This window comes from Vicugna pacos, chromosome 19, assembly GCF_048564905.1.
Source record: "Vicugna pacos chromosome 19, VicPac4, whole genome shotgun sequence".
Lineage (NCBI taxonomy): Eukaryota > Metazoa > Chordata > Mammalia > Artiodactyla > Camelidae > Vicugna > Vicugna pacos.
In genome coordinates this window covers 20,163,022-20,177,853 of record NC_133005.1, presented here as the reverse complement: position 1 = coordinate 20,177,853, position 14,832 = coordinate 20,163,022, and the positions used below count along the sequence as shown (strand labels likewise).

Sequence of the window (14,832 nt, the reverse complement as noted above, 5' to 3'; positions counted from 1 at the left end):
CCTTCTCTAATCTGTTAACATGAATTGTGTTGCACTGAACCATTCTTGAAACAAACCCAAGTCATTCACGCTGTATTTTTCTTCTGGGATTTGATTTGCCAATATTTTATGTAGAATTTTACATCTGTGGTCTTGAGATAGCCTTTTTCTTTTTTTTAATTCTTTCAGGTCTGGGGATTAAAGTTACACCAGCTTCACTGCACAAGGCGTTTTCCATCTTTTTCAGTGGTCTGGCATTGTTTGACAGCCATCAGGGAAGAGCTAAGGACACACAGCAGTCGTGGGGGTCCTCCAGAAAGAGCCCCTCCCACTATTCCTCTGGGGCCCCTCCCCCACTTCCTGTGCCCCCGGCAGGGCAATTCTCAGCCCTCACTGCTCACTCCCTTCCTCCTAGGTCTTCCTGTTCAGTTCCTACTTCTATTCTCCAAACTTCCTACTTTTCTTCCCAGTAGTTCCCCATCGCTGCTCACATGTGCCAAAATGTGCTGCTTTCCGTAAAGCCCAACACTAACAGGCATTTGGTGAGGGGAAGAGACCGTTCCCGGCCAGGACCCCCTCGAGCTGCTCACAAGTTTAGATGCTGTGCACTGTCAAGAAGGGCATGATGCACACGGGCTTCCCCACCCTGGCCTGGGGGAAATTATCTGCCAAGACCTCTCAGCCCCTTTGGTTGTGTCCTCTATACTAGACACCTTTCTGTCCAGGTTACCAAGTGCTTTGATACCTAAGGTGGGGGAAGGGACCTGGAAACTGTATCAAAGCATCAGCTGTCAGCAGGTACAGTCCACCTCCAAGTGAACAAACCTGTCTGAGCAATGAGACTGATTTTCTCAGTATGAACAGATCATTCAAACTTGAAAAAGAATGGAAAGTGAGACCTTAAACCAAAGCAAACACAGGCCAGGAGTATTCATCTGGGCAAAGAGCTTTCCCCTTCCTCTTAAAGCCCTACTTAATCCAAAAGTGGGAAAAGGGAGTGGGGTCGGGGAAGAGCACCAAAGATGTGGGAGCCCTGCATCCTCTCGTGTCAACCCCTGTCCCATCCACCCCTCCCCAGCAGCTGCAGCAGACAAAGCAGCCACTACCAAAGTCCGCCCTCCTTTAAAAATAAGGCTGAAGCCTCCCCATTTATGTCCTGGCCAACATGGCAGAGTTGATGGTGACTGTGGGTTGGTTAACTAGGAATGGGAGATGAACGCTAACCCTTCTTTTCTCTATGCTTCTTTCTTTCTCCTCCCTCTAGTCTCCCCTTTCCAGAGCCACACGGTCTTTTCCGCTTCCTTCCCTGTCACTTCTCTTGCTTATTCCCTGAACACTTTCCTTCTTTCCATGGTTATTCCTCCTGTTCTCTTACTTTCACCGATATGAAACTGATGTTAACAATTGCCATTCATCATTCTTAAAAGAGTAATTTATAATGAAGTCATCAATAAATAAGAATAAAAATTGAATTTTAAAAAATCCAGACAGACAATTCAAGTGTCTGCTGGTGGTTACATCCCAAAGGAACCATCTTACCTGCAACCCCAGAAATATGCACAGGTACCAGGGAGGAACGTCTTCTATCGTGTAAATCATGTCTGACCTCTGGGGGTCTAGACTGCCAGTGCTATCCAAGGTTTCGGCAAGCGAGCTCTGAGAGTGAGAGGGAAAAAAGGAGTTGCTTAATGAAAGCAAGAACTAACGTTAACTCAGCATACGCCACTCTTAACTTAAAAGCAACTTGATAAAGTGGCTGTCACTCTCCCGTAAAATTAAGCCTTGGCTACCTCTGACGCAATGACAAGCACATTCACTTGGTGGGACAGTCTGTTCTCAGAGTTTGGGGGTTCGGTATCCCTTACCATTAGCTCATGCCCAAGAGCAACCAGCTTGCTCAGAGCTTCTCCCCAGGTCTGGGCACCTCCTGCGTTGAGACCATAAAGTAATACCTCGGCATGAGCGGTCTTGGGGGCCCTGAACGAAATGTTACAAAATGCTAACCACTTTCAAACAGAGAGCCCTCATCTGTCCCTCCCACCCCATTCCATATATGCAAGGAAAAAGATGTTTGTACCTACATCCTCTTCTGCTGAAACACTGCAGCTAAGACACAATGGTGAGTGAAGAGAGCAAAAGTACACAGATATGAAGATTCAAACTTTGTTTTAAAAAGCAGGCTAAAAATGCATTATAGTTTAGGGGACAATGTTTTTTTCTTTTCTCCCCCCATCATACTAAATATTTAAAAAAATAAGTGTTAAACACCACATGCTTTTTAAGTCGGAATCTTTACAAAACCAGGTACTTTGGGTTACAGCCTGGACGCTTCCAGTCAGCTTCAGCTTCAGCATCACTTCTGAACACACCTGGTAGATGAGCCAAAGAGAAAACTCAAGGTAACCTCAGGGGTTCCCCCATGCACCCTCAATATTGCTCTGGTTTCTAAAACTCTGCAATTTCCTAGAATCCAAGATGTGAGCTTCTTTTTTTTCTTAAAAAAATTTTTTATAACACAAAGTGTCCAACAGGAAATAAAATGTAAAGATGTGACGCAAAAAAAGATAGATGATAACATTCTGATCCTTGACCATGGCTAGTCCAAGTCGTGCCCTCTTGTCCAATGGATTTGGTCCACAGAAAGATGCTCACTCCATATGTTTGTCATTCAATTCTTCACACACAGGGGGACACGGGTTTGGGGGCCAAATACTCTTGAACAAAAGAAGTGACAAAATTCAGCCTCACCTTCTAAAGCCTAAAGGTAAATGTCTGATGTAAGTTGATACTTGATTTAATCCATATGTGAACTGAATCTGACCTTCGAGAGAGAAATCTTTTTCTTTCCATTCAAACAATGGATAGTGGCAGATTTGTATTACTAAATGGGTTTAAACAGATCATGTGTGTCTTCTAAACTTTGTTAGTAAAGGTGGTGAGTTCTTTGATATGCACTGATGCACAGTAAGTGATTAACTTAGCAGGTCTGGGCTGTCCAAACCCTGCACGCTTCAAAGACAGGTTTGGTCCCTGTCTGCCACTTGGGAGATAACCTCTATGCTCTTGTAATATCTTGCTCCTCAAGAGCGTACTTGTTTACCTGAAGCCTTGGGCTTCCCCTCGTAGTTTACAATAACAATGCAACTGAGGGTGGGGGCCCTGGGCCACATGGTATAAGTTTGACTCCAGAGGGGCTGAAGACAAAGGGCAGCCATATGGGTGGTTGGCCGCACCTACATGACTGATCTCTATAAAAAAAAAACCTGGACACCAAGTGGGTGAGCTTCCCTGGTTGGCAATACTCCTTGAGTGTCAGTACACACTGCTTTCAGGAAAATGAAGCACTGCCCATACAACTCCACTGAAAGAAGACAACTGAAAGCTTGTGCTGGTGTCTCCTAGACCCTGCCCTACATGCTTTATTCCACTGATTTTAGTCTCTACCCTTTTTCCCTGAAATAATCTGTAATCAGGGATATAACAGCTTTTCTGACTCACGTTGAGTCCTCCTACCAAATCACTAAGCCTGATTTGTGACCCCAAATCAGCCTCAGAAATCCCTGAACATAGTTGTTTGTTTTGCTGACATGATTCAACTATGGATAATGGACTCAATATATAAAGGACAATGTGACACTATCATATTATATGGTCTCACAGGTAAGGAGTGTTACTGCTCACAAAGTAAACAAAAAGAAATGTCTGAAAATAGTACAGAAACACTACAAGTTACAGATCAGTACAATCTGGAAAAAAAAATAGAAAAAAAATCAATAAAACCAAGAGCTGTTTTTTTGAAAGAGTAAACAAAATCAACAAACCTCTGGCCAGGCTCACCAAGAAGAAAAGAGATGGGGCACAAATAAACAAAATAAAAAATGAAAGAGGAGAAATTACAACCAACATCACAGAAATGCAAAACACTGTTAAGAGAATACTATAAACCACCATATGGCAACAAACTGGACAACACAGAAGAAACAGACAACTTTCTAGAAACATACAGTGCACCAAAACTGCATCAAAAAGAAATAGTTACTTTGAACAGATTGATCTCTAGAAGTGAAAGAGAACCTGTAATAAAAAAAGAACTCCCTGCAAACAAAAAGTCCAGGACCAGATGGCTTCACTGGGGAATTCTACCAAACACACAAAGGAACTTATACCAATCCTTCTCAAACTCTTTCCAAAGACTGAAGAGGAGGGGACACTCCCAAATTCATTCTATAAAGCCACCATCATCCTGATATCAAAACCAGACAAAGACATACTACAAAGTAAACAGGCCCACACTATTCAGAAATGTCAAGGTAACAAAAGATAACCAACACTGAGGAACTGCTCCAGATTAAAGGAGACTAAAGATACACAAAACAATTAAACGCAAGAAGTGATACTAATTTGGATCCTGGAACTAAACTTCATTTACCTATTTATTCTTTAGCTATGAGGAACATTACTGGGACAACTGAGGAACTTCAAATAAATATTTTAAGGTTTATTTTAAAAATCAAAATTAATGAAATCAATCAAGTATCAATAATAATTGTATAAAGGTGACTATCCAGATTTGGGGAATTGTACTGAGGTTATATACAAGAATGTCTTTGTTTCTGGGAAATACACATTGAAGTATTTGGGGATAAAGGAGCATTATGTCTGTAACTTACTTTCACACAGTTCAGAAATAATCTGTATAGAGACAAAATGATTAAGCAAATGTAGTAAAATGTTAACATCTGGGGAATCTGGATGGTGGATACAAAGGAAGTCTTCATATTATTTTTGGAACTTTTCTGTAAGTCTGAAACTATTTCACAGTAAAAAGTTTAAAACAGCACTTAAGAAACTATATCCTGATGATACTTTTTACTTATACTGGCAAAAATTCTTAAGTTTAATAAATTCTCTGCAAGGTTGTGGAGAAACTAGCTCTCTCATATCCAGCTGGAGAATAAACTGGTGTAACCACACAGAGGACAATTTGGTAATAATCTATGTAAATCACAAATCCACATATGCCTTCTTCCAGCAATTCCATCTTTAGGAATTTGTTCTAGACTTATGTGTATGGCAAGGGACCTGTGTACAAGGTTATTCACCGTAGCATTGATAATTGCAAAAAGACTCAAATCCCCACTCCCCACCTCCTATTTCCCCTAAAAGGAATGCCCATCAACAGGAGACTAGTTAAATTACAGTGAGTCACTAAGCAGCTTAAAAATCACAATAAAAGGCAAAAGGCATCTCTTTATAAAGTGATGGGGGAAGATCTCAGGATATATTGATAAGCAAAAAAAAAAAAACGAAGATACAGTGTATATATAGTATTTATGGGGGGAAGGAGAATAGAAAAAAGAACACAGATTCAAACTTGCTTGTATGTGCATAAATAGTGTCTGGAAAGAAACCCAATAAACTTATAATAGTGATTACTTCCTTTTAACAGGGGAGTGTGAGACTTGATGGATAGGAAACATGGTGGAAGGGAAACTTAACTATGTACCTCTGTATACATTTTCATTTTTTAAACCATGAGATTATCTAGTCAAGATATTAAAAGTAATTTTTAAAAATAAAAAAAATTCCATATACATTTACTAACCTGGTAAGATATACATTATGAAGGCGGGATGGGGACTAATAGCAGCTCACTCTCTGGTATAACACTCTCGGATATGTGTGTGTGTGTGTGTGTGTGTGTAAATGGAAAAGAATGTGGAATACGCACACCAGACTGCCAGCTGCCAGTTATGCTGGGTAGACCAAGAACGGAGGCAGCACATTTTAAACTGTTCTAATACAATTCTGGACTGTTTAGGTTTGGGCTTATTTAAGCATGTTCAAGAGAACTTCATTTTTCAAGAACAGCTCATATCTGAATAAAAGGTAACTTAAAGAGTATCTGCAGAGATTGTAAGTCAAAAAAGTTAAAAACCTTTTAACTTAAAAAAAATCTCAAAATTATGAAAATAAGTTAATTTTATCCTACATTTAAAAGACATTGTGATAATTGCAACTTTATAGTTGAAACAATGGACAGCAAAGACCTCAAGCAGTAAGCAAGGCAGGACAGTCAAGTGGAGACTCTTTATAACTAGTTTAATTGCAACTACTTCCACATTTTGGCAGCCTCTGCTTCCTAAAAGTCCCATGCTCTTTTATACACTCTGTCATTTACTTCTCACAATGGCCCTGGAAAGTTCTGTTGTTACGTCACCATTTTACAGATGAGTTGGAGGTTCTACGAAGGTGAGTGACCTGCCCAGGAGCTGAACAGACAGGCTGTCACCAAAGGCCACACTTGCCACCATGCCACAAAGCCCCCCGCAAAGAAACAGAGTTTCTTTTCAGTGATTATCAGAAACAAGTGATTTTCTGAAATTGTGATTAATAATGATTTGCTGTACCACTGCAACCATTTCATATACTTCTGTAAGCAAATTTTGTGAAGATTTACTTCTTTAAAACAACAAAATACTGATATTTCAATGTGAATATCTAAGCTTTACTTTTAGTTCATTTTTGTTTCAAATACCCTCATTACGAAGTTCAGTTTCCCTCAACACCCTTAATTAGGAATCCCAAAGATACTGAGGTCCATACTTAGATAAAGTACTAGGTATGGATCCTGACACCATCATACAGACTCACGATTGATGGATGATTCAAGGCATTATCCTTCTGGTCCTTTCAGGAAACAAAAAAAATCCCTTTGAGCAAATTCCAAGATGAGTGTCTTGGATCTAACAACATATTAATCAGCATTTGCCATAACGAGTTCAAGAGTTTTAACAAACTAGCCAAGTTTCTAATAAAACTAGAATTTTATTCTATATACAACTAAGAAGCCCTATGGATATGGAGAACACATAGGACAGCCTCTCTTGCTCCCAGTTCTCGTCTCACCTTGAATGGCCCACTCTTATTTCACAGTCAGGTGTTCAGAGAGCCTTTCGCTACCATCTGAAAAGCAAGATCCCAAAGGGCAGCATCCTCTGGTGTGAAGTTTTCCTTATAAACTTAAGAGAGCAGAGGACCTAAATATATCATGCTCTTCATCTTCAAAACGGGGATAGTGACAGCACCTCTCTGACAGGGCTGCTATGAGGACTAAACGTGACAGGCTCCTTAAAGGGTTCAGCCAAGGGTCTGGAACCTTCGCACTACTCAATACACGGTAACTCTATCTCACGATCCTTGTCATTTCCTAAGACAAGAAAAAATGACCAGTAGAATAGGAAGACAGTCTATTTCACTAGTATTCAAGGAAATATATACCTATCAAAGCTTAGGTGATGAAAAAAATGTTCACCCAGACAACAAATGTCTAGCGTAAGTGTGTTAACATAAATGTACTAAACACTTTTTCTACGAAGAGATCAGTAAAAGCTACAGTTACAGATGTTTAAAAACATACATAGTATCTTAAGTATTAATGCTCCATACTATTCATTCCGAAAGACAGCCATCAATACCTCGGTAACAAGCATCCAAAATCATAGCAGCCTACAGCCTGGGAATTCTGGTGAGTCTCTGATTACGGACCAAGTACCTGAGGACTGGATACAGTCCAACACATCTGTAAAGACAGAAGCACTTGCTACAAGATGTGCCTCCTGGATGTCGAGACCCAAGCTGGACAGGCGGTGGCTCCCACCCAAATGCTGCCCATGGGGTGAGTCTCCGCTGCAGACCACAGGCACCGATCTACATGCCACCCATGGCTGCCCCCATCTCTGGTTCTGAGGAGCAGCTCAGAATCCAGCACTGCAGGAATTTCAACATCTCGGCATCAATCTAGCCTCCACAAAACTTATAATAGCATGACCAAATAATAGCAATGTTGGTCAAGATGGCCAAAAATGACATTCCCATCTCCCAAACTAGAAAAGAAAGAAAAATTTAAAAAATAAATAAAAAAGAGAGAGAGAAAAAAGAAGAAAACACACAGACACAAACATATGATTATTCAAGAATTTTGACATAATTTCTTTTGTTCTTTATCATTTTGGTGATTACACTCTAAACTTACTGCACTAATACCCAAGCTGGGCACTTGATTTCTATATATCAACTTCTTAGTGGTCTGTTACTTGAATATACGGCATACACTGTCTACAGCACAATACAGTGCTTCTAGAATATAATGCCTTATTATGTAAGTTAACTAGTAAATCTTCATATTGAAAATAAAACCTGTTTAAAAGTCTTGTCAAGCAAAACTCAAATGAAATTGAGAAGTCTTAGTCTGGAAATGCGTTATTATCAAACTTCTCATATGTGTTAGGCACAGTGGTGGATACAAAGAGAACCTCACAACAACTTTAAGTCAGATGCTGATATTTTTATACCCATTTTAGAGATGAGGCAATCAATGCCAGAGAGTTTAATCCCCTCAGGGCCTGAGTCATATTAGCACCCGGACCTCACTCCAGACCTCAGACTCTTAATCACTTCCCTCTGGCATCCTGGCTGAGGTTTTTAAAAATATCTAGATAAGGACCTTCTCACTTTAACTGCCATTAAAACAATTAAAAATTAGTAACGTCTATTCTCCATCACTCTTTCTATTTCCATTATAAAGAGAACACCCCCACCCCCACCACACACACACTCAAGAGGGATAGACAAAACCCCAGATGGACACCCACTTCCTGTACAGGATCTGGGGATAGCAGCGGTGGCGAGTGGGTGGGCTTAAGGGGGTACCTTTTCTGCGATGCCATTTTCTGTGGTGTATATTGCCATGAGCTCAGTGTCTTCATTGTCCTGTTCGCCACTGGACGTGGCACCTCCATTGATCACCACCTGAAGGGAAACACTCCATTTAGAGGCTTTTTTCACCTTATACCACCACTCTGTTGTATGAACACATTTTCCCCAAAAGAAAAAAAAAAGCAATTTTCACCTATCAGACGAGCCAAGTTTTAAGTTTTCTTAAATGGAACTTCTGACAAGTGCGTGCTGCATCAGTGACTACGCGTGTGCTTTGGATGGAGAAACATACCGTGTGTCCTACAGAGTGAGGCTGCGTGAACAGGGGGCCAGCTAAAGGGGACCAGAAACGGAACATCCAAAGAAACTACAAGGAGTAGGACCCCCCAGCACCCTCCAGGACAAGGGAGGCCTGGCTGAGAGCACAAGCTGCAGTTTCTGAGTAGGGGAGGGGCATCCTGAGCTGCCCTGGTTAAGAGCCCTTCCCAGGTAAGGCCTGGTAACAACTGCTAGTCCCTACAGGGAGGGCATGTGCTAGTCAGAGCGATTCATGCACTGCTGCTACCCTAACTTACTAACTTCTATTTTTCACTGCGATTAAAAAAAATAGTTCACTGGTACATGCACCTCCTCGGGGCACCAGGGAGGTGGGGGTGGCCAGGGGCTGTCTATGCCAACAAAATCAAGTTTCTGAGCCCTTATGGTGCAAAGACTAGAAGTTATCCTGAGACTCGTAAGAAAAGCCCTCAGCATTCTAACCTCCCTTCGTCCACCCTTGGTGAGATGCAACATAGTCACCTTATTAGGTCTTGGCTGCATGTAGTGAGAACCTTAAAATATTTTTAGTCTTTGGCCAAATGATTCCATTTTTAAGAATCTATCATGAAAAGATAATACTGAAAATAATTATATGTATGAAAAACAGCACAACTACATTCTTTAATAATAGAGGGAAAAAAAGAAAAAGTATACAAAAAGTTTAAATTCTGCTGTTGTAAAATGCACTGAAGAGAAGTAAAAGACGAGTAACAGTCTAAGAGAAAATGCAAGACAACACGTAAGTCTGTGATCCAAAAAAATGAAAAACAATATCCAAAAGACACAAAAAGCTGTTCAACCTCGCTTAAAGTTACAGAAATGACAAGATACAATTTCATTTTTAACATACATTAGGGGGAAATTTTAAAAGATGAATACTGACAAGGGTGTGGGGAGAAAGCAACTCTATGTTATTAGATTACGCTCTTGGTGAAATGGCCTGTGTGGAGGATGCCTTAACACCGCGATTTGAAAAAGGCATTTTCTTGAAGCTAGCAATTACACTCACAGAAACTTTTCCTCCAGAAATATCTATGCAATAGTTATGTTCAAGGCTGATGACTGCAGCATTATTTAAAATGCTGAATACTTGGAAAAAACTTAAATGTTCATCAAAAAGAGAGACATTGTTAAATTATTGCATATCCATTTCAAGAATATTCAGCCATTTAAAAAAATAAAACTGATGTACTGACAAGGAAAGAAGTCCAAGAAATAGTGTAAAAAAAAAAAAGCCACAAAACAGTTAAGCCTAGAATTATCCAAATTATGCTTAAAAAATGAAATAAAATTTTAATACCCTCCCTACCTATCCAAATGTTTGGTAAAAGATCCAGAAAAGACACAAACCAGTATGAAGGTTTCCCTGGGGGGAAGGCGTAATGGTGGGCACCTTTCATTTATCCTCCCAATCCTTCTTTAGCATTTGAAACCCTTATGATCAGCATGTATTCATGTGTTGTTTGTATATTGCTTTTCTAAAACGACACAAATGTGAACTTACTTACAAAAGAGAAACAAGCTCACAGTCATAGACAACAAACTTAAGGGGAAAGGGGGGGAGGGATAAATCAGAAATTTGGAATTAGCAGATACAAACTACTATATACAGAATAAACAGTAAGGTCCTACTGTATAGCACAGGGAACTATATTCAACAGCTTCAATAGCTTGTAATAATCAATAATGAAAAAGAATATGAAAAATACATATATGTATATTGATTTTTTTAAACATATAATAAAAAAGACATACACCAAAACAGTAATGGTGGTTGTCTTTAAATCAGTGAGGCCATTTTTATCCTCTTTTTCCCTTTATACACTTGGTAATTTTCTATAATGAGGACAATTTATTTTTACAACAGAGAAAAAATTAAAAAGACTAAAGAGCCAAGAAGCATAGCTTAGACTGAGGTGGTCCAGAGAGATTTCAATCCACTTATTTTTGTAGTTGAGGAAATCAGGCCAGAGAAAATTTTAATTTCTTATTCAAGGTCATGTAGATTATATAACCCATGTCTGAGGCTAGTTTTAAAGGATTCTCAACTAACTGTACGTAATTCTTATAGGTAAAATATTCTTATTTCAAATAAAGAGTTGCTTTTAAAACTATCTTTAAGTCATCCTATAGTTTTTTACACAAGCTGACTGGGTTTGTGGCACTTGTTTGCCTGTAAAACTAGCTGCCAGCAGGATACACATTCCCAGGCAAGTTCAAGTCCACAACACGAAACTCTATTAGAACCATGCTCCAAGTCATGTCACGGCAGCACTCAACCCACTGAGAAGCCAAGAGGTACATACACTCAGGATGAACTGTCTTAAAACAACAACGCTTAATTACTAAGTTGTCAGAAAAACCCAGATCTGATTTAAACTCCTACAGTCGCTAAAACTAACCATCTGTATTCATCACTGATTGCCGCAGGGAGCAACTGCTTCTTGGGTATAGGGTTTCCTTTTGGGATGATGAAAATATTTTGGAACTAGACAGAGGTGATGGTTGTACAACACTGTGATTGTGTTAAATGTCACTGAATTGTTATGAATTTTGTGAATTTCAACTCAATCGTTTTTAAAATCTGTATATGTGGCACCAAAGAGTAGATTTTGGCAGGAGTTGGCAACTCCCACCCCTCCCCTGGCTTATTCCATTCTCACACACACATACACACAATTAAATAACTAGGTACTACAAAATGCAGATGTTCCCCAGCATAGGGAAAGGCTCACACAGTCATTCAACAAACCATGTTTGAGCACTTACTACTGTGCCCAGGCATGAGGGTGTAATCTTGTCACCCTTCAGGAGGTCTACCAAGAGTAGGTGTCAGATTAAGCAACTGTGACTGAACGCAGAACACAGTAGGGAGTCGTGAAGTGGTGCCCAGGACAGCTGTGCCATGATTCGGTACAGGCTTTGGATGACCACTCTGACTGCAGTGGGTGCAGCGGGAGAGGTAAAGGGGATGATGACAGGAACAGAGGCAAGCAGACCCTTTATGAGGCTACTGTCAGACAAGAAGAAACAGTGGTGTGGGCCAAGGTTTTAACAGGGCTCTGGGAAAGGCATTCTTGTTCAAGAGAGAGGATGTGGCCTTAATGCTTCTTGGGGACTGCCCCAGCACTGAAGCCACAGCACTGTAGCTGTGTGAGGTGAGTGCAGGGGAGACACCACTAAGGCATGACGGGCAACACCCCAGCCCTGGACTGGATTTTGGGGGCAGAGGGGTAAAGTGTCCTGGCCGCTGTCCAGTTCACTCACCTGGGTGGCAGGTGAATGGAGGTGCTGGTCTCAAAGAGATTTGTGTAAGGAGAGGCACAGTGACAAATTGGTACGAAAGAAATTTGCAAGCCAGTCAAAATACGTTTGATTCATAGAAACCATCCCATAAAGGAAGCTTACTTTTCTAGGCCAGTGTGGGAAGTTTATTTAACTCTCTCCAATGCCAGCCTCTTTCCCAAAGGGCTCGGGGTGGTGGATGTACCATCACTGACCCACACTGGAAATCCTGTTTGTGTTCCTGCTCCCACATATATCCCACAACCAGCGTGATAGTGAAAGCTAATGTTGCTGGGTACAGATGCATGCTGAGAACTGGCACCAGATATCTTTCCTTCAAGGTGATGTTTGTAAGAGCTTAACTAGGTATGTCCCTTGGACCCTCTATCCTCAAGCTGACTCCAGTACAAATCCCATGGGCACCCAGCAGGTTAAGGCACACCATCCAAAAGGGGGCCATTGTCATCCACCTCCCAAAGGGGGCCACTGTCGCCCATTCTTCCCAGATGCAAACACTTCATAGATAACAAGCTCAATTCTCTGATATGCAAAGAATATGAAAGGGATGCAAATCAACAAGAAAAAGGTGAACCTTCCAACAAGAAAAAAAGAAAATATAAATGGCTCCTGAACATTTGAAAAGATGCTCAACTTCACTCATGAGATGCAAGTAAAAACTGTAACAGAAACCTTTTCCATCTATTAAACTGGCCAAAGGCCCTGTCTGACCCACGATCCACTGGCAAGCATGCAGGAAAACAGGCACTCACACTGCAGCTGGAGATGAAATGACCTCAGCAGGGTCACTTAGTTGTGACCTCAAATTACCAAGACACACACCCTCTGCCCCAACAATCCCACTCTTGAAAATTTATCTTTCTGTTTCATCTGAGTGAAGTATCTTATGCGCAAGGTTACCCAGTGCAGTGCAAATTGTAATAGCGAAATATTAAAAACAATCTAGATGTCTGTCAACAGGAAATAGTTAAATAAATCATGATACATCCATACCATAGAATGCTCTGCGGTTATAAAAATGAGGGTGCTCTTTATATTCTGACATAGATACGTACATCACCCACAGTATGTGAGTAAGTGAAAAAAGCAAGAGCACAGCTATAGACATAGATACTCAAATGCACACATGTGTGTAAAAGGGGACAGAGAATGCATCTGCTTACATATTTGCAAACTATTTCTCGAAAGGCAGCACGCAGGGAGAACTGGTGCATGCCAGACTGGGCAAGGGATTTCTAACTCTATACCCTCTGAACTCTTACATTTTCAATCAGATAAATATATTACCTAATGTTTAGAAAAATAAACAGAAATTTAAAACTAGAATTTCCTTTAAGGACCACTTAAAATTATGATACATCTACTAAGTTAAGTACCATGTTGCTGCTAAGGAGGATAAGGCAAATCCATTTGAACTTTCTGGGAACGAGGTCCAGGGCATCACGTTAAGCACAGGCAAGCACGTTACACTCAGTCTGTAGAAGTACCAGCCTGTTTACACATACACACGCAATGACAGGAGAAGTACACTCCACGACCACGTACTAATGCGGAACCCTCACCACCGTTTCCAACATGACAGCAGACTCCTTCCATCTAGACCTCTTGCTTTCCTGGTTTCTATGAATATGGCCACAAGGATGATCCTCCAAGGAGATGTAATGGGGCAAAAAAAGACTCTCCTCCATCTCAGAGCTACTTCCAATGTTTTGGTCACAAAGCTTCATCAATGTATTTTCACATTTTAACTAAACTAACCACTAGTTGCTCCTTATTCTTTGACTGCACACTTCATGCGTGCCAGGTACCATGTTAAGAAGTTTACATATATTTTCTCCTTTTTATCCCTTTAACAATCCTGAGACAGATGCTATTCTTATTCCCATTTTACAGATTAGGAAACTGATGCCTTGAGAGTTTAAATAATTCCCCAGGGTCTGAGTCACATTTGCAACAGACCTTACTCCAGACCTCAAGCTCCTCCCTTCAGGATCTTGGCTAAGACTTTAAAAAAATATCAAGATAACCACTTCCCAGATGCCCACTCTCCCTCGGCCCACTTACATGTGTAGGCCTTTGAAGAAGCCTATCAGACAAGGATTGTTTCCCAAAGCCAGTTAACATTTGTAAAATAGTCAATGGCATTAGTCCTCTTTCAGATCCCCCACCTGCCCACGTGCATCTCGTTTACTTCTCAGACAACCCAGATACAGACAAGGAGCCTCAAGTACTTTATTAAATCCCTAACAAGAAATTAGCTTTTTCTCCAACAGATTTTTGGGCTTAGATTATAGTAAAGAAAACAATCTGAAAAATCTTACCTCTAATCATTCAGCTCAGGAGACTGCCTACCTAGCTTGGATGAATACAGGTAAGGAGGGAATGGAGAATTTAGAGGTAGGAGATTCAGCAGGTGTGAACACCTAGAACAGGAAATGCAAAAGACACAGGCAGGAATGACAATGATGGGTGGAGCAGGAACACAGCTGGGAGGCAGGGAGACCACAGAGACAC

General features: G+C 40.7%; 1 protein-coding gene across 6 annotated transcripts in view; it reads right to left on the bottom strand.

Moving 5' to 3' along the window:
• Positions 1 to 14,832, bottom strand: part of SLC23A2 (solute carrier family 23 member 2) — a 111,624-nt gene that overhangs the window by 42,403 nt on the left and 54,389 nt on the right. For 5 of the 6 annotated variants that reach the window (XM_072943852.1, XM_072943851.1, XM_072943853.1 and 2 more), the window contains 2 exons: positions 8,692 to 8,790; positions 1,519 to 1,635 (listed from right to left, as the gene is read on the bottom strand). In XM_072943852.1, the coding sequence (XP_072799953.1) occupies positions 1,519 to 1,635; positions 8,692 to 8,790 (216 nt within the window). Of the gene's footprint in view, positions 1 to 1,518; positions 1,636 to 8,691; positions 8,791 to 11,784; positions 11,809 to 14,832 lie in introns of those variants that run through there. The other variant, XM_072943855.1, reaches the window with a different exon arrangement.